The sequence below is a fragment of the Pholcus phalangioides genome, unplaced genomic scaffold (assembly GCF_987345545.1).
Source record: "Pholcus phalangioides strain wild (caught in Gottingen) unplaced genomic scaffold, Ppha-v1.0 ptg000007l_1, whole genome shotgun sequence".
Taxonomy (NCBI): Eukaryota; Metazoa; Arthropoda; class Arachnida; order Araneae; family Pholcidae; genus Pholcus; species Pholcus phalangioides.
Window position 1 is genome coordinate 4,406,592 of NW_028301600.1, and position 20,880 is coordinate 4,427,471.

Below are 20,880 nucleotides of genomic sequence, written 5' to 3' on the forward strand. Positions count from 1 at the left end.
AAATGTGTTAGAATTCACATTTGGTTAATTAATATTTTTAAATTCAGAAATGTAGTTATTTATAAATAACTTACCCCCTGGAGGTAAGTTATTCCGTTCATTAACAACACTATTAAGGGAAAACTCACCGGAGACACCAAAACACGGAATTGTCCTTTACTAAACGATACTGTTACCGCTTGTCGAAGCAGTTGATTGAAGGTGTATTAATAACACATAGTCCATCCTATCCATCCCGTTGAAAATTTTAAACACTTCGATCATATTCCTTCGACACCTGCGTTCCTCCAATGAAACATACTCAAGACATCAAGTCTTTTTCAACTCTTGTGTGCCAACAAGAGCACGCGTAGCACTTCTCTACAGCCCCTCAACCAAGTCTATGTGTCTCTGTAAGTATGGTCTCCAAAACTAAGCCTCGGAAAAGCGGAAGAATGACTTTAGGGCAACGCGAAGAGACCTTTTAAGAATAAAACCGAGCATTCTATTCGGTTTTTTGATAACCGCTGAACAATGTTCAGAGAACCTAAACCGCTCATCAATGAGAATTCCCATATCGGTGACCCTAGTTGCATTCAGGATGGTAATATCATTCTCTCTCAACTTTTAAGGGAAACGTGGGTTGTCCGAACCAAAATAAGCGACCATGCGATAATCAATAATACAGGTCATGCTTCATTCATTAGCCCATGCTGCAATCATATTCAAGTTCGTCTAGAGCATCTCCCTATCGCTTGTAAATCAAGTACGGGGTACACAGGACCAGCTTTGCAAAGTATCACTTGGTCCTTTAGTAATTCCGACTAGGTCACGTCATTGAAAGTAACTTTAGTATGTGTTGAAACGAGATTTAAAAAAGACCGCTACACACTAAAACGACGTGACGTAGAACGAGGTGGGAAAACGTAGGACCACGTCATGTCAGAATAGTGTGTAGGCACCTTTGGACACTTGCACACGTTTCGTCAACGATTGAAGGTACGTAAAATGTGAATGGAACATTTTTCACTGTAAAAAGTTTTCGAATCTCCTCCATAGAACGGAAATCGATAGAGATCATAAATTAATATTGGATAAAAATCAAGACATTTTCAGACATAGTGTATTGAAATACGTTAAAATTTCGTGATTTTTCCTTTTTTATTTGCCGTTTTGTTGGTTATTTTTGTGAACATTTTTCATGATTAAGTAACGTTTTTAAAACTAGCCACTGATAATAACAAACAAAAGTGTGAAACTCTGACGTACGTTTCATCACATCAACCTCTATCAGGCTGGTATTGATGGGAACCTACGTCAACGAGATATTTATATATTACTTAGTCAATTTTTAATTATGTTTTCCTTCCTTTGGTAACGTGAAACGAGCGTCAGGATTTGAAACTTGTTATTACCGTTAGTTATAGTTTTTAAGAACGGAACTAAATGAGTTTATAAAGTTTAAGAACTTGGTCCGTGGCAAAGTCTGACAATATGTGAAAGGAGTTTTTGTTTGCATTGCACATTCATTTCTTGCGTGTAATTTTTTAAATTCAATACTTTATCAATTCCAGTGAAAATACTGTTCATGGCTGATTAGAAATAACAAATTTTACTTCCCTAGAATTGAGCTTGGAGTAATAAACGTGCATTTATAACTCTGAAAACAGCTGTCTTTTTTGTTATTAAATTACTTAGAATACGTAATAACGTTGATTTGCAGCTCGGAAAAGCGGCTACCGCAAAACGTTTGTCTAAGACTAGAAACGGAGGAAATAACATGCCACTAGCAAATATAATAAATTTGGGTATGACGAGTCGTTTCAAAATGAATGAAATTTATGTATTGTATTTATAAATTACGCGTAAGTAAACCTTTTCATACAGACTATATTCAGTTTATAATTTCCTAATAAGTGCTAAAATTATTGTCTTGAAAAACTTTACTCTTAAGGCCCGTTTACACGCGCCAAGTAATTTAATAGTTAACTAAATTTTAAGTCGCCTAGTGCTTCATAATGTATGCAGATATTATAGCCGCTTACACGGGTTCAGTTGCCAAGTAGATAAATAGGATAGATCCGCGTTTGCCCTGCTTAACCGAAAGAGTAAACCGGATTTATTTTTGCGGTTAAGTAGGACCGATACGCATGTGCCGGTGGGAATGGTTTCGTTTTATCTATTGAGCATTGACTACTTGATTACTTACGTCGGAACAGATTTTAGTACTTGACGACTTATCTACTTAACAACTTAATCACTTGACTACTAAATTACTTGACGCGTGTGAACAGGCGTTCAGGTTGCGGAAATCAATGCAAAGAAATCACTGCTGGAAATTCCGACAAAAAATATCACCCAGGATATCATCGTTGTTGTAAATGATTGATTGCATGAATTGCTTTGGTGTTACTACTTTTCGGACGTTTATCATCCCCGAAAAGGTAAGGTATAAAATATGCTTCTGTTGCTTATAAAAACTTTTTTAGATGATTCTGATTAAAACATGTTCAATGTTTGTGTGACAATTTGTTGTAGTTTTTTAGTACGGGGAGAGAGGGAGAGAGTCCAATATATACAGGTGGATACTATCGACCGACCAATAATTACCCATGTGATTCCTTGTGAAAACTAATATGGAAAAGTGTTTTCAGTTTTTTGATTTGACCAATAGTTACGGAGTATTAAGTGCCAATAATTACAATAGTTATAACGCATTAAAAAGTTATTACTTCATTTTCGAATATTGTCAAATTCACTGAAAGCACACTAAACGTATATCTTGGAGTTTTTAAGGTGATAACAAAATGCCCTTATATATAACCCTGAGAGTAATCAAGAAAGCTAAAGCTGAACAAACCAGTTTTTTTCCCTTGCCCTTTAATTCAAAAAATTTAACTTAACAGTGAAGGAAAACAAATTACCACATTTTGGCAAAATAGTGTTAACTTTGGGAAAAAATTTTACAAATAAATCTTGTTTGGCTAGCACTTTATAAATCTGGTGATAAATTTTCCAGCATAATGGGGTGAAGGTAACACGTAATAGCAAGGTTAATATCACTCTACACGAAGAAGAAGTAAAAGCGCCAATCGTGGAAGAAAATAACTAAACTTGGCTTGTAACGGGATTGAATATATCAGTTCCTTTTCAATAATCAGCATCCAACTGTATAGGGAAAATTTTTTATTTGTTGAGTATTTGGTGCGTAACTGACAGCTGCAAAACTGACACGTCACAGAATTTCAGAAAGTTATAACTCCCTTAATATTTCTCCGATCCTAAAACGGGGAAAAAACTTTTCTGAATTAGTATTTCACAAGCAATCACGTGTGTAATTATTGAGCGGTTGATAGTATAAAACCTGTATAGAATGATATATTTTGACAATGAATACATACCTAATCATTAGCCTAAAAAACAGATAAATGTTTTCAATTTTTTTGAGTATTATTGTTATGAATGATTGAGAAAAACTCCAAAAATAAGTTATAAAAACAGAAACATTGATCTCCTGTAATTTTTATTTCAAGGAAAGCTATGCAGTTGTAACAATATAGCTTCATTCATTTACTTTTCTGTGGTACGAAAACTTTCGTGAGAAGCTTTCAACTCAAGTTATTCAAATAACAGTACTTTTGAAACTAAATGTATACATGAGTCGGTCAGAATATCTCACTAAAACTGAATAAAAATTTTAAATCGTGAAATGTCTTTTTTTGAATTTAATCAACTCGTTCTTCTTCACCACCAGCTATTTGTTGCTGGCGTTCCATGTTGTCCCATGTTGAATCTGCTCGGCGCCCGAATCTCAAACGAAGAGAAGGTGACCTGTCACCTTTACGGACGAGTTCGTGGTTCATACTGTACCCTGCAGGAGCCCATTTGGAATGCAGCAGCAACTCATAGATGTCTCGGAGGCGTACTGCAAAAGAGGTGCAAAAAGAATAACTTAACATGCAGAATACGCAAGGAATGCATGCAACAACTTCAGGAATGGTGTCTACGATTTGTTTTATTCAAAATTCCTCTTGTGTTTTGCTATATTAAAACTATAAAAGAAAATTAAGAGGAAAGAATAAAAAGTCTCTCTCTCACTCAGTTATTTTTAGACTAGTTTGTAACCCTCAAATTCTCCTCTTTAGACAGCATATTTTTATCTGTTAATTTACTGATTAATTCTATGAGGCTAAAAAAATTCGTTAGACTCCGGATTTTTATAAAGTAGTTTTATTTGAATGGAAACACACAGAAGTCCATTCTCTTAGACATGTTGCCTGGTTTTAAATGTACGATGTGAAATTTAAATAATGCATGTATTATACGCTCTGTATTTGCTTTTCACAGATAGACCAGGTATTTCATATGATTCAAAACTGAAACCAGATTCGAATTGGTATCATAAGTCAACGCCAATTTAAATATAATAGTAGCAACTTCTGTGAGCCACTTTTAAATTGAACAATAACTGAGGTTGCAACTTATTTTTTTATGGTAGTCATAAAATTCTGATTCTATTCCAATGCACAGCGTCTATTGTAATGTATAGTGAAACCAATTGATTTGTGACTTTTAGAATTACAAGATATACACCACCTAATAATCAAAAAGTCGCAAAAGGTTTGAAAATAAATATTTAAAATATTTACGGTAGGATGAGACGTTCTTCCCAATAACGCTCAGGGTAGATGTACGGATATTTTAAAATGAAAAAAAAAGAGAACTGTCAGAATATATATATATATATATAACATCACTACTGACCAAGAGGTAGAAATGTGGGTATCAGAAAGCAACTGACCTTTAACCTGGTTTAAGAAGATTCGTGGTAAATCACCTCTACTCTATATAAACTATTTACTTAACCGAATAACATGTTGCCAAAAATGCAGCTATTCCGGCAGTATATTGTTATATTACTTGAAAAAACACCCACCCCATTTTTTTTCAGTGTATTTCTATAAAAACTACGTCGTCCTAAAATAAATAATTTGCGATTTATTGGTTTTCAAAATTTCCTGTGACTTTTAGATCACCTTTTATATTTCTGACTATATGAGAAAAAGAAAAAACCCTCTAAGAAAACCAAACCTAAGTCGAGACAATTTGAAGAGCTACGTTTTCATAATAACGTTAAATAAAAAATGAATGTCTCGGGAAATAACGTAGTCATTCAAGCTCGATCGTTGTTCTTATATAAGTCAATTGCCGATGTGTGGAATTTGACCAAATATCAATCATATTATAAAAATCCAGTTTCAGTCCAATTAGAAATACGCACATCTCATTTTCAGTAGTCAAAATATTATTCACACGTAAAATATTTAAAATAAAACAAAAATTAAAAGATGGTAAATGTTCTCGAATGAAATTATTTATTGAATTTAATTTGATTTTCTGAGATCAATGTTAAAACTAGCGTAATTAGAAACGCGTAATCCGTAAAACCTGCAATTTCCTAAGAGTTCATGGTTATGTGCTTCTTTGCACATAGCTCCAAGTTATTTAGACGATGGTTGACATTCGCAAGTGCTAATTTCCCGTCTGTGGAAGTGTTTCGGACTCCTTGCTCGGTTAACCTTAATGCTTGAGAATGTAAAATACTAAATGATGTTTAGACAAGGTTATAAATATGAGAAATCGTTTTGCAAAATTAATATCGCTGAAACAGTCTTCTCGACATCTCTCCATCCGCTTATTCATCACTTACCTTGAATCTAATAAGGAACTTTTAATGATATCATCGATTTCTAGTCATTGTAGACATTTTAAATATTTTGACAGTATTTATAAACATCCATCAGCTGAAAATTCAGATGTGCGAAGGGATAAAGTTCAATCATTTTACTAAGGAAACTTCCGGCAAAAATTTTTATGAGGTGATATTCATTGGTCAGGTGTAATTTTAACGGAGGATTTAGAAGGAAACTTTGGGACAAAAATTTAATAACGCAGTTCAATTTATTCAAACCGAAATTACTTAACTTTTCACAATATTTACGTACCTTCATTCAGCTGGAAACCGTGTTGAATTTATGAATTTTAATGGATACCTAAATGTTAATATACAGCGATGGGTAAAATTAATTTCTTTTCCTCACGCTGATAATTCATTGCTCTCACAATTTCTAGTTGAGAAAGTAATGGCGTGAAATTTTCAAGAATTTTTGTTTTCTTTTGAATTTGAAAGTAAAACTTAACAAATACAGGGAATAACCCTTGATTACTTGTTACATCAAAGTATTTTTATTGAAAACTATATCCTTTATGTGCGCGGTATTTTAAATTTTTCCAAAGTTCGTTAAAAAGTTATTACAAAGTGTTTTCACTCGTTAGTCGATGCACTTGATATGCCTAAAATTTCATCGAACCATGAAGAATTCCACTGTATATCTGTACGAACATCAATTAATGAGACTGAATCTTTCCCTTTATCGGTACGAGGACTATTGACTATCGTGAGATTATGAACACGAATCTTTTCATTATATTTGGACCGAACAAAATTTGTATTCATCAATTTACTCAACGGGTATTAAAATTTGAGATGTTTCTATATTTCAGAAAAAAAATCAATGCAGCTAAATCTAAATGGGAAGATGGTTTTAACAAAGCTGTGCTTCTAGCTACCATCGACTCTTTTGTCTTAGTTATAGGATCGGATTCTGTTAAATGTTATAATGTAATTATTAAATTCCGATTTGTCGTGTGATAAGCATTGTGTGACTTTCTTAAGATATATGTTTTGGATATCTTTGCTATAATTGTCACCGCTATATTAATTGGAAAGTGATATTTACATATGAGAAGCAAAGAATATAGATTTGCATTGTAACACATTCAATGGTTAGAATGATACTGAAACACAGATTCTACCAGAAAAATAGCACACACACACACACACGCACACACACCAAATTCTTTTCGGTTATATTTTCACTAAAGATGTGAGACGCAGTTTTGAGCGAAACACTTCGAAATCAAAATTCATATGATACTTACAAACCTTACTTAGACATCGGCAGCCTTATATTTATCGGAACCCTATTTTTATAATTCAGTTACGTTAATCTAGTATCCAGCTAATCTATATCAATAAACTTTAGAAAAGAGTGTACTTACCGAATTTAATTTTTTTTAAATAAAAAAACATTCAAGAAAAGAAAACTTACAGTTCGTATTCATTCATTTTGATTGTTCACAGGAACTGAACTTATTTATTTGCATTTAAATACGTCAAGCTTGTCTTATCATGCATCAGTTGAATTAGCTTTTGGATTGCATCGCTGATGTATGTTCATCTTGTGTTAGACGAAGCTTTACCAAAATGCTTCATTATTCATTTATTTTTATTGGTTGAGCAGTACGCTTATGTAAAGTTGCTTCGAACATGGATATCTATGTCAGGCTGGAAGACATTTAATTCACATATTGTACGAAAAGTGTTCCTCTTTAATTCGATGCAAATATTCTTCTAGTACCGTGGGGTATATATAGGGAAATTCTTAGGGTATGATGAAAATTCACGAGGATCACAACATCTCGTACTAAGTCCTAGAACAAAGAACAGGGACTTACTGGAATCTTGAACTTTAATGAATTTTCCGAATTTATGGATCGTCGTTAATGAATGCAAAATTTTAAGATGTTATTGTAAAAGTTGGATGGGTTATATGTGTGTGTGTGGGCGTGTGCGTGACGATATTTTGATACTAAACATTGCCTATATATAGTCCACGTAAAATATAAAAAAAATAGCGTTCGTTTTCAAGTTATACGCTGAAAGGTCTGACGGTTAGAAATTCTGACCACAGTTTTTAACTTGCCCGGACGTAATTCTTTTTCGAGCAACTTTAGAGTTAAGATTTGATAATCAATCCAAGTTAGCGTGATAGTAGTCAGCTATCCTGTGATGATACCCATTAATATGTCGAAAAGTGTTTGGAAATTTGTGGTTTTTTGCTTGTCAATTGCCTTTATTATTAATTTCTTTGTTATTGCGCTAGTATCAAGCAAAAGATTATCAATTCTTCGTAGTTCAGGTACACTACCGCGTGTATGATAATACCGTGATTAAAGAAAACAACTCACTGTTAGCTAATTCTTTGCTTTTTTTTACTATTTGAGTAAAACGGATTTTCTCTTTGAAAGAAATACAGATATGAAACTACATACTGAGAGGTTCGAAACACTGTGGATAGTGATATTTTGAAGTCTTTACTGTCCGGTTAACGATGGTTGAGGTTAATCAAGGTTGAACTTACGTAACGCATCTCGGCATTCTTGATCGGAGATGGCTACCACGTGCTCAGCAAAGACAGTCACAAACAAGGTGAGAAACACCAGCCGCAAAAGTGTTGAACACATCTTTTCAGATAATAAACACTATAAATAAATAACAGTTATCAATTCGTAATTTGACGAACCCCTAGCTCTGAAATATATCAATGTCATGGGATGCGAAAAATTTATAAATACAAATATTAAGGGATGTCCTACCTTTTAGCATAAAGCCTTTTTAGTAAAAGCCTACCTTTAGTAAATATATGCAGGGTGGGCAAAAAGTACGTAGAAACTTTAAAAATCCATAAAAACCGGAAAAATAACCGAAATAAAAAACGGTTTGCAGGGTTAGCATTGCTAGGTCACGGGAATTTTTTAAGATAGGAAAAAATAACTCAAAAACAGCCGATAGGTAGCGCTGACGTACACAAGTCAAAGAAAAGATACGCAAATGAAGAACAGAATTCCTCCAAATACAAATACAAATACAAATACAACGCCACAACAGGCAAATTGCCCAACGAGGTGGCTGACTTAAGAACATCATGGATTCCCGAGCCATCCTTTGGAGGCCCTACCTACTACTACTACAATCGTTTATTACAGCAGTATGTATTATATGTGACCACCACCACAGGGGATAACCCATTGCAGGCGAGTCACAAATCCAGAGTGAAGCAGGTCCCCATACGCGGTTTACAACGGTGAACTGGTTGTGGATTAGGAGCACAAGTTCATATAACCGTCTCATTTGCATATTTCCACCGAAGTCACTCGTACAAGCACCACCTATCGGCTGTTTTTTTGAATTTTTCCTGTCTTAAAAAAATTCCCGTGACCTAGCGACGCTAACCCTGCAAACCATTTTTTTTCCGGTTATTTTTCGGGTTTTTATTCATTTTTAAAGTTTCTACGGACTTTTTGCCCACCCTGTATAAGAAAATATTATTGAAAAGATTCCTTTATATAATAAATATGAATGTCCATAGAATGTCCATTACAGCAACCAAAAATTAAGAATAATATCAAAGAAATTAAAAAACGTTGAAAAAACACAGTACACTGTCTATAAAAATAGGGTAGTCATCAAATCTAAGTATGGACAGCTTCCTCAATATCTCTCACCTTGAGTGTTACATTTTATTTTAGCCATACCTATCGTGGTGATATTTACGACAACAGAAGGTAAGCTATTTCATGCAGTCATGCCTGTTAAAAAAATACTCTCTGCGACACAACAACCTAGAAATGTCCCTGACCAACCATCAAAACTGACGTTTCCGAGTCGAAGCAGAGGAATGACGAAGTAACGATTATTTCATAATCCATAATATCCATCTCATTGAAAATTCCAAAGAATTAGCTATTCCGAAGAAAACATATTCAATAAATCCACTCTATCTTTGTAGCTCAAGTTCTTCATACGTACCAGTTCCTTGGTGGCTCTTTTCTTCAACCTCTCGACCAAGTCTACATCCTTCTGTAGATATGGTATCCAGAACAATCATATTCTAGGCCAGGACGAGCTTGCTTTCGCAGCAAAGCGAAAGATGACTTAGGATTTATGCTTAAGTTTTGAGTTTTAAGTTGTAAGTTTGAATCTTGACAAGAGAGATAGAATGTCTCGAATTTTACATAGCTTTTATTTACAAGTTCACAAAAGTTTAGGTCAGGACAAATTGAATTGATTTAATTTATAAGTACGATAAACATACAGAGAGTTAGCTATGTAAGAATTACTAATATTACACTGTTCAACGGAAATTGTTTTTTCATGTTTCCAAGCGAATTTTATCGGTTTTAGGTATATCGAGGATGCTGATTTTAAAACTGGTGTTGAGTTTGCCGAACCGGCTCTAGTTTTTAAGATAACGCATATCCCAAAATTTCAATATACAGGGTGATTATAAAAAAACTATCCCGACATATGGGCCCCTAACTATCATACCATTCACAGAAACTGAATGAAATTTTGGCATAAGGTATTTTGAGGTATGCGCTCAAGAATGATATGGAAAACAACAGTGTCACTCTAACAGTTACGGTTACAGTGAGAAAATTTCGAAAATATCAAATGGCAACACCAAGTTTTTTGTATTGGAATGTGATCTCCATTGTGAAAACCCCTAAATAGCGTTCGAACGGCAACTGTAGCATGAAAATCACCGGCGGTAGATAGGCTAAAAGTGAGAACAACCAATAAGGAGCATAAAATAAAGCATTTTATTGTGTTTCACAAATTTTCCACATGATCTTGTGGACGACTAATCAGGCTGGGATCGAAGAAACGGTGTGACGAACATTAATGCTCTGGTGCACGGCAAAGTCCTTTTTACTTTTTCCTTGCCTAGCTCCGGGAATTTTCGTGCTACAGGTGCCATTCCAACGCTATTTAGTGTTTTTCAGTATGGAGATCGCATTCCAATACAAAAAACTTGGTGTTGCCATTTGATATTTTCGACATTTTCTCACTGTAACCGTAACTGTTAGAGTGACGCTGTTGTTTTCCATATCATTCTTGAGCCCATACCTCAAAATACCTTATGCCAAAATTTCATTCAGTTTCTGTGAATGGTATGATAGTTAGGGGCCCATATGTCGGGATAGTTTTTTTATAATCACTCCGTATATAATCAGCAGCCATTAATTTTTGCGCCGAATTTTCACTTTGAATAATTTTATTTATTTTCCTGTTTATTCAATATATTATAACATTCATACCATGATCAGGCATCAGTGGTCTTTGTTTATTGATATGAAGTTCATTATCGATTTACATTCAGCACACTTTTATGTGATGTGTATGGTGCTTATGTATCACTATTGATATTTAATTTTCGCTTTATCTCGAAAAATAGAGCCGATCTGACAAAACAAAATCTTTGAGAAAAACATATAACGACAGAAAACGACACATTTCATTTTTACATTAACGCTGAAAGTTTATTATTTTCGAGACATTAAATTATATGATAAAATAAAGCTTTTTCAAAACGACTTTTATCGATATATCAGTACGTTTCGACCTCAAGAAATTTTTTTCATGAAAATTAAATTTTCAGAAGAACTTTCCGAAAATATTTCTGGCAAGATCTTAAAGCAGATGTTAAAAATTTCCGAAAGTTTAGTGATTTGTTTTCCTTGATGGGCTCCAAAATTTTAATCTATTAGAAATTAACTAAGAGAAAAAATCGTATATTCAACAACAGAAAATCAACGACGTCGATCTGTAAAGCCTCAGTTTTATGGAACCATTCACGTTAAATGGGAAAACTTTATTATCGTTATCACCTATTTCAGGTAACTCGAAATCAAAAGAATGCCCATCTAAAGAAAATTAAGAAAAGAGGAAGAAACTGAGTGAAAACTCTCTGTGTTGACTGGAAATGACTGCTGTAGTAACAGCCGAACCTGATACAACGAATAAAAGTTGACTATATTCTGGAAAAGAGATCACACTTCGTCCCCAAATGGTACTTCCATTGAAGACGTTTCTCAAGCATGTATTTTTCTTTTATACAAGAAGTCAAGAAATACGGGATCTTAAAGGTCTATTTCCGGTGTTGTCTTAAATTTAGGAAATACTTTCAGACATTTTACTTCCGAAGCTTTCACGATTGAATTGATATAATACTGTATATATTCTATATTGTGTGTGTGTACATATCTCTATATATACATATATATACAAAGAATCTTATCAAAATATTTCAACAATATTCAACTATCGTTATGCAGCTGTTGAATGTTTTTACGTAAATTCGGATGAGTAATTTTGATATAAAATTTTGCAGAAATAAACTGAAGAAGAGAAATAAAACAAAATATACATATTTATTTTATTCATATATTTGGGAAAGGCAGATTAAGGGGTGGGGTCTCATACCATTCAACATGGTGAAAAACTATGCTCTAATAGAAATATAATTAAAAATACTACTTAACCATAGATTTATTTCAACTTTTTAACACAAGTTTCTGATTTTATGGGCTAGCCTATGCTAGTACAAAGTTTTAATTATCTATGGCAATTAACTTCTTGTATATTTTCAAAAAAATTCATTTAAAACAAAACATCTTTGCACGCATGATAAAATACCATAACTAATAATATAATACTTCATACCATATAATTGAATAAAAATCAATTCAAAATAAGGAAACTGTTAAGTTCATGAAATGAAGCAAAAGGTTGAGATTTTATTGACTCAATCTTATTTAAAATTAAGTTTTAAAATTTAAATTTCGAAAATTTTTAAATTTAAAATTTAATTTTAAATGAGATTGGGTGAATGAAATCTCAAACTTTTGCTTCATTTCATGAACTGACTAGTTTCCTTTATATTGAATAGATTTATATTCAATTACATTGATGACATGGTTTTTTATCATGTGTGTGTGTGTGTGTGTGTGCGCAAGTATTTTTTAATGAATTTTTTTTGAAAATTTACAACAAATTAAGTATCAGAGATATGGAAAACTTTGTACTGTCATAGAATAGCGCATACAATTAAAAACATGTGAAAATTTTTTTTGAAATAAATAATAATTTTAATGATATCTCTGTTAGAGTAAAGTTTGTCACCATGTTAAATCGTATGAAACCACTACAGAGGTGTGCAAAAAAAAAGGAATAAAAATAAATGTGTGCATATGAAAGGAAAAAATTGAACAGGTTCAACCTGTTCCTTTTTTATATATGTTCACACTAACTTTTATTTATTTTTTGTATTATATAAAAGGCACAGGAAAATTATAAAACTATATTTATAATTCAAAGTGCGCTTACCTACGAAGTAATAGTAAATGTTCGGGTTTCATGTAAAACAAGTAGTTTAAACATAATAAATAGTTGTCAGCTTCATTTTATTCTTTATACACGTTAACAGTCCATATATTTCATTGATGTTATTAATAACCATAATGTGTCGAAGTATACCATACCTCAAATACGCATCGAAAAAATTGAGTAGCAAAAAGTGCACATGATAAATTCTATTTTTCCATTTAAGAACGCAGAAAATTATATATATTGTAGTTTGATCTTATTTTTATTTTCATGTTGATTTTGAGTAAATACAATTGAAAATGCAAAGAAATAGATTTTTGTTAGAGTAAAATATTGTAAATAGTTTCATTTCCTTTATATTTTTATTTTTTAGATTGAATATTGGTACCATTGATTTACACAGTATTCAAATATAGAACTTTTATGAAATATACAGAATAAAAAGTTTAAGTATTTTGATTATTTGCTACATTAAATGATGTGAGATGCCTCAAATGCTGTGATTTATTCTGGTGCTTATTCAATTAGCGAATTGACTGAATTAATGCCAGAAGAGAATTTCTTTGAACTTCATTTCTGAAATATTCTATTTACCTTGACATACACGATTTCACTTCAAATTATGTATTTTGCTCTTGAAATGAAATTCACGAATCTGAAAAAAGAAATCACGTATTCACATTCTATGACTGAAACTTTGGAAGGAATTTTGTATACCAGTGATATTTCATGGAACAGTCCAAATTGAATATTTCTAGAAAATGCTTACGTTTATGAAGATTTTCCTCGAATTTGTACAGTTTTCCTCAGATCTTGATTGACTATTTCACGTCCGTAATACTTTGAGAATGGAGTTAGTGAATAAGACATATATTCGATATGAAAATAAGTAAATGTAGATACGATATATCGTGCCTACAAAATATATTTGCTGCCTACTGTAAACTCATGTCAAAATAATCTGTTCAAAAGCTCTGTTGAAAAGTTGAATTGAAATGCTTATTGGAGGAATTGTTACAAGCTTAAAATGTATATTAGATGAATTTTCAGTGACAGTCAAATGTCCTCACATTTAATTGCTACTCAATTTGCTTTTTTGGTCGCGGTAGCCCGGTCGATAAGATGCTCGCCTAAAGTACCAAAGGATGTTTAGAGGTGTCGCGAGTTCGATACCCAGTTCGTCCTTGTCAGAAAACTTTCCTGACACAGGGGTACAACAAAAAACGGCGACTTGACCGCAGCAAAGATTGCTACCGTAGGGAGTCCCCCATCGAGGTTGGTTAGCGCACCAACCTCTCGATGAGTATGAAAAACAAGCCTGCCGTTCGGAATCGGCAATAAATTGTAGGTCCCGGTCTAATTAGCCCTCGTGTGCAGAAAATGACCGTGGTGCGACAAAAATGATCAATGATGATCAAAAATGATCAATTTGCTTTTTCTGATTGGTTTAATTCCTTGCCATTAACCAATGTATCAGGTCCCAATCTATCGAGTCCTTGTGTCCATAGAATGACTATGGTGTGACAAAGATGACTAAATTATTTATTCTTTCATAAAAAAAACCGAGGGGGTATGTTTAAAATAGGTTTTTTATTCATAACATAATAAATATAACTATACAAATATTCTGAAAAAGCTATCTCTCATAAAAGACAACTTGCAATTAGTATTGACGTTTAAAAGACGATACGGCAAAATTAAAAAAAGGAAACGATCTTTAAATTATTTCTTCGTTGGGATATTCAGGGACAGATTACATTGCATTTTATCATCGCTCATCTTACACAGAGAAACTGTGATCGAGAAGAAAAAAGGAAATAGAAGTTCTTTGCCATTCTTTGCATTGGGAAAATATTTGAAACTATTTTCAGTTTTTACCAACTTTTTACCACTTTGCAAAAGTCGATCATTCACTTTCTAAAACATTCACAGCAAAAAAAAAAAAAAGATCGCTACGAGCATGAAACTTACTGAAAATATGAAAAATGAGTAGAAACATCAAGTATTTGACATATTTCAAGTATTTTTTTTTTGAATAAGTTTGAAAAAGAAATGAAAGAAAGAAATAAAATTTTACATATATTTTCCACATCTATCAAAAGTTTTTTTGGAAGCGTACTATCGTGTAGAAGTGCCACTGTGAATAGTCAATATCATGATAATGGGCTATACTAAACTTAACTCGCTGTTACCAGATTAAGAACACATTTCTTCTGAATTTTTGTCTTCGAAATGGAAACGAGCTGATTTTATCATGAGAGGAAAAAAATGCCTATATTGTGATCAAGATTTCCATTTGAGAAAGCACAAAATGTTATGGTAGTTTGATCACATTTTTAGTTTCATGTTGATTCTGAATAAATGCAATTGAAAACACAACGAAATGGATTTTTGTTAGAGTAAAATATTGGAAATAGTTTCCTTATTTTTATTTTTCAGATCGAATATCGGTACCATTGGTTTATACAGTATTCAAACACAGAGCTTTTTATAAAATATCCAAAATAAAAAATAAAAAATTTTAGTATTTCCTCTGTAATGCTTGTTATGTGTAGTGTAGTGCTGCCATCTGTCACCAGTTTCTCTAACTATGAGTGAAGTGTTATGATTGAATGATTTATCGTTGTAGGACTGCTGCTCTCTGTTGTAGGACTTTTTAACGGGGAGATCGGCTCGCATTTGCACCTTGAAGTTGGGAACCACAGAAAACCAACTTCAGCCGACCACCACTGTGGGGTTCGAACCCGGATCCTCGCATCGCGAGTCCGTCACTATAACCACTCGACCACCACAGCGGCCTACTTCAAATGATGCCTCAAATGCTATGATTTATTCTTTTATATAAGATGCTTATTCAACTAGCGAATTGATTGAACGGATGATGAAAGAAGAGAATTTCTTTGAACTTCATTTCTAAAATATTTTATGTACTTACATACATGATTTCACTTCACATTATTCATTTTGCTTTTGGAATTGAAATTTACGAATCCGTCAAAATCATGTATTAACATTCTATGATTAAAACTTTGAAACGGTAATAATAAATATTAATAAAATTAAAATATTCATAATATTCAATTTTATTTTATAACAATAAATAAAAATATATTATTCCAAAAATCTCATTTACTGAATATATATTCGGTATATATTACTAATATATATACTACGGTAAATGTGGTGAATATGGTTATTATACATAATAATCGGTTGTTATGCATACTTACCAAACATTCTGGTAAGTTTCATAAATTTCCCTAAATTAATCAGTTCTACCGGCGATTATGCATTGTACCCAAGCGTCGTTGGTAAATTTAATAAGTACTGAAAGAGATATCACTTTTACCGGTTATCAAAGCGTCGCTCGTCGGCAAACATCATAAATCATAATATATGATATACTACGCATCAAATTCATACATGTATAGTATCATTGTATCGGAGTCTGACAATATTTATCATACATACGTGATTCATTTGGAATTTTTTTCTTCATATTTATCAAATTCATAAATTACACTATGGCATTATGCATAATGCATAATCACAGATAAAAGGTGATGAATTTCAAGTATTTATCAAGTTTATCAACGACACTTGATTAGAATTAGTTCAGGAAAGGGAAGTCATGTGTAACTAACCTCCTTTTCTTCTACAATACGATTATTGGTCGCATTTTTCAAGTTTTATAAAATAACTTTTCTAAAATTTTTACAGTGTAATCCCGGCCTTGTACCCAGTTAAATACAGTATGCATAGAAATTTGTTATGATAGAAAGTAGCTCTTCGGCCGGGATTATACTATAAAGTTTTATAGAACTTCTTTTATGAAACTTGAAAAATGCAACCAATAAGCTCATCGGTTACATTCGAGCGAACCAATAGGTTTTTGGTTGTTTGTTTTTAAAGTTTTGTAAAAGATATTTTGTCAAACCTTTATAGTGTAATCCCGGCTTCAGTAAAAGAAAAATGTTTTCAACGTATGTCTAGTACTGAGATTCGCTGGGATTCATTTCGAAGAAAAGCAGATAACAGGATGAATTGAAATTTATACATAATGGAATTTTTAAGGGTTTTGAAATGTACGCTCACTCTGGTATACAGGGTGATTATAAATTCATGGGACAAACATTAAGAGGTAATATAAGACAATAATAATAATACAAACATTTTTGATCATCGAATATGGGTCAAATCGCAATAATAAAGACGGTGGAGGGTGTTTTTAGAGAGTGCTCAATAGTACTTTACCAAAAAGAAATATCATATGTTTCCGATGGATTTGCTGCGGTTTGTTCTATCAACCATTTGAGGGTGCATATGCACCTTCGGATTAGAATAGAGTTAGTATTTCATTGGTGCACAAAGGACCGTCAAGTCTATGCTGCGCCAAACAGTGATCAAGCGGTACAATGACTTGTAGTAGAACTTGTGATAGGAAAATACACAGGTTGCACTATGAGAAAGCCTTCCGCATTACAATACCCTGCACACTAGAATGGTTTTGATTGCACTTACTGCAGCAAAACCGTCAGAAAAGTATTGTATTTACTTTTGATAAAGTGCTGCATCCTCTATTTCTTTTGTTATTGCGATTCGACCGCACATTCTATGATCAAAAATGCTTGTTTAGGAGTCTTAGCCTATACAACCTCTTAAAGTTTATCTTATGAATTTAGAATCACCTTGCATAACAAAATATGAAATGAACGTGTTAATACAAAAATACTGGCTTGAAAAATTGAGGAAAATTTTGGGTAGCATAAATAACTGTATGCTTATGTTATTTTGAAATACACGACTTCTTTATACGGTTATACCAGAGGTAATTAAACTATTGTTCCGAAATTTCAATTCCGAATAGTTGCACACGACTATTCCCCATACGGGACTCAAACACAGCAACTTGTGAAGACCGAAAGCTTGTGCGTGAACCATTCTGTCCACCATCTGTAAATTGGGACTTACTAGTTACGTACGAAGAGAGGATATTTCTCTCGTAAAAGTAATTCTTTCAGTGATTACAATTGTTTCACTGGTTTCTCACTATTGGGACCAATTACATTTATTCAACTGATTTCAACTGAAACACAAGAGACTATATGGAATCCTCGGTTATGGAGACCGTATTCAGAATCCTGATAAAAGGATTAATTTTCACAAATTCGATGTTTGAAGAGAAAGGCGACCGTGACGAGAAAATATTTACAAAACATATATTGTCTTAATGATTTAACGTTGCGGTTCCATTAGTTTAATTATTAATAGGATGCAGGAAATTTTTTAATGAAATCCAGTTTCGAAACCTGGGCAACAACTTTACATGAGAAAGCAAGTAAACCGTAGGATGATGAGTGCCAATGAATTGTTTCCAGTGATATTAAAAACACATATAGGGTGCATAGCTAACACCATGCACCGCAAATTGCTGGCGAACCGTTGATACTAGATAAAGGCCTACTTCCAATAAGAAAAATATCTATGTAGCGTGTAGACCTCAGATACGTCATTCATGTTGCAAATGGTTGTATAGTTATTGAAATAATTTTTTATACAGGCATCCTGTTCTGAAAATCCAATTAGAAAGTTGTTGCCCTGTTTCTTCTGAGTTAAAAGGTAAAAAAATATTCCACGTTTCTCATTGCAACATTCGCAGAAATATTTGAATTCAAAATCGGAGAAAAGTTGGGAAAGAACAGCATAATGAACTTGTCCGTTAGTAAATGCCGTGCTTTTCATACCTTTTCTCCAAGCCAAATATCCCAGCATATATTGCACTTTGAAACGCGGATATTTTTTGTTGGGCTCAGAAGATACAGGACAACTTTTTTTTAATTGGGATTTTTTAAGACAGGGTGACCAAATAAAAATGTAGATTTTTTTTTATTTTATGACACGCTATATTTCACTCTCGAAACTGGTGCAGTGATTTTTGAACACTTTTTGAGTATTTGTTAAATTGGAATCGTACCTCTTCGACTAACGGTTGATGACATAAAGGCCGAATTAGGACCGAACAGAACACCTTATATATAGAGCACTATTCAGTATACAACGTGTTTTACGGAAAGTGTCCGAAAGAAATAAAAACTCTACAGCAAAGTTTAAAATTGAAATAAAATATGAATAATTATCAACAAAAAGCAAAAATTAATCAGGTATAGTTGGACCTCTATGAAGTAATAATTAGGGAAATATATGGGAACTAAAACGTTCATATGGCCTCCTATCAAACAAGGAAATGTGAAACACACAAATGTGTAAAATTTGCTTCGTAACATTTGAATAAAAATTTTCAAAACTGGTACCAGCAATTGAAATTGTTGATTTTTGCTTTTCATCGCATCTTTCTATAATTCAGAAAAATTTTGAGACCATTTAGCTGTAAAAAAAGACCAGCATCAATGAGGGAAAAAAGCGTTTTCCATTAGTTTATGCTGTTCTTTCTCTCGAATTTCTTTCGATTTTTCAATTCAAATATTGCACGTAAAACCGTGGAATTATTTTCGTTGGCCTCAGGAGAGACAGGACAACAACTTTCCAATTGGGTTTATGAGCGCGGTGTGTACGTATAAAAAGTCATTTTTTTTTATTTTAATAACATGCAACCTCTTGCAATACAAATGACGTATCTGAGGTCCATACGCTGTTTAGATACTTTTTCTAATTGGAAGTATGCCTCTAGAATAAACGGTTCGCCAGTAATTTGGGATACAAGGTGTTAGCTATTCACCCCGTATATTTCGGTATATTTATTCCTCTGAAGTACGAAATATTTCGATACTGAAAGGGAATCAGAACCTCACTCAATAGGGAAACTGACATTAGATGTTATCGTACCACCACAATTGTTACTATCGAGAGAAATGGTAATGACTGTGTATCTCTGATAATGACAGTTACTTTACTCTCACTTGCAGCTATTGTCTGAAGCTGAGACTTCCGTGGAATTGGTGTTTGACTCCCTGCTCATTAGCTACGTCAGATCGGAACTTATTTATGAAGCTGTTAACCTATGTTATCAAATAAACGTGTGGGAACTGCTTTACAGGCTAGATTAATAATAATAGTAGTCACCTGTTGCAAATTGTTTTAGTCCGAGTGGTGGTAATATAATATATAAGAATTTCTACGTTATCGCGTAGGCAAATAATTGATCATCACGAATAAAACTAACGTCACAAAAAAATTCACCAATCACAATTTCTATTCAAAGTATTAATCATAATTGTTATTAATAAATATTCCTATTCATAAACAATAAATACTAGAATGCACAGACATACTAAAGACACTAAAACAAATGAAAAGATTTCAGAGGTTTGATCAAATTGAATTAATATTTCCCTTTATTTTCAAAACTGGGAGCATTAACAGAGAGAATAAATTTAAATCTATGCCAATATATGTAACAAAATGTACTTGAACATGTCATAAATTAATCAAATGTTACGATTAAATTACCCTAAAAAAATTAAAAAAAACTCATTCCATAAAAATAAAGTTCCTTAAAATAATTCATCGGATAAAAAGAAACATCTCACCTCAAAGTAAAATGATACTTGTTGTTGGAGAGTATCAAGAGGAAAAGTCGTGGTGTTATATCGTCAGAGACTGGCCCAAAGAGCTTTGTGAAGGAGTTTATATTGTAATGGTCGTGCTAAAGATCTCCGCCCACGAGACACGTCACAGGATGGTGAGAGGACGCTATCAACATCATTCCGCATCCAGGATTTTGTTCCCGTTCTTCCTTATCCTGTAAAAAGTTTCTGTTTCGCCCTTCAACTTTTCCCGGACACTCCTTCGGATGATCCATTTTTCACGCC

At 33.0% G+C, this 20,880-nt stretch overlaps 1 protein-coding gene across 1 annotated transcript; it reads right to left on the reverse strand.

Annotated features, from left to right (window-relative positions):
- Positions 1–3,485: 3,485 nt before the first annotated feature.
- sNPF (short neuropeptide F precursor) lies at positions 3,486–20,679 on the reverse strand. The gene is made up of 3 exons (XM_089233847.1): positions 20,599–20,679; positions 8,244–8,364; positions 3,486–3,904 (listed from the first exon to the last, which is right to left on the reverse strand). Exons 2-3 carry the CDS (start codon positions 8,344–8,346, stop codon positions 3,705–3,707), a joined length of 303 nt encoding a protein of 100 aa, XP_089089973.1. The 5' UTR covers positions 8,347–8,364; positions 20,599–20,679; the 3' UTR covers positions 3,486–3,704.
- Between the last annotated feature and the right edge of the window lie 201 nt (positions 20,680–20,880).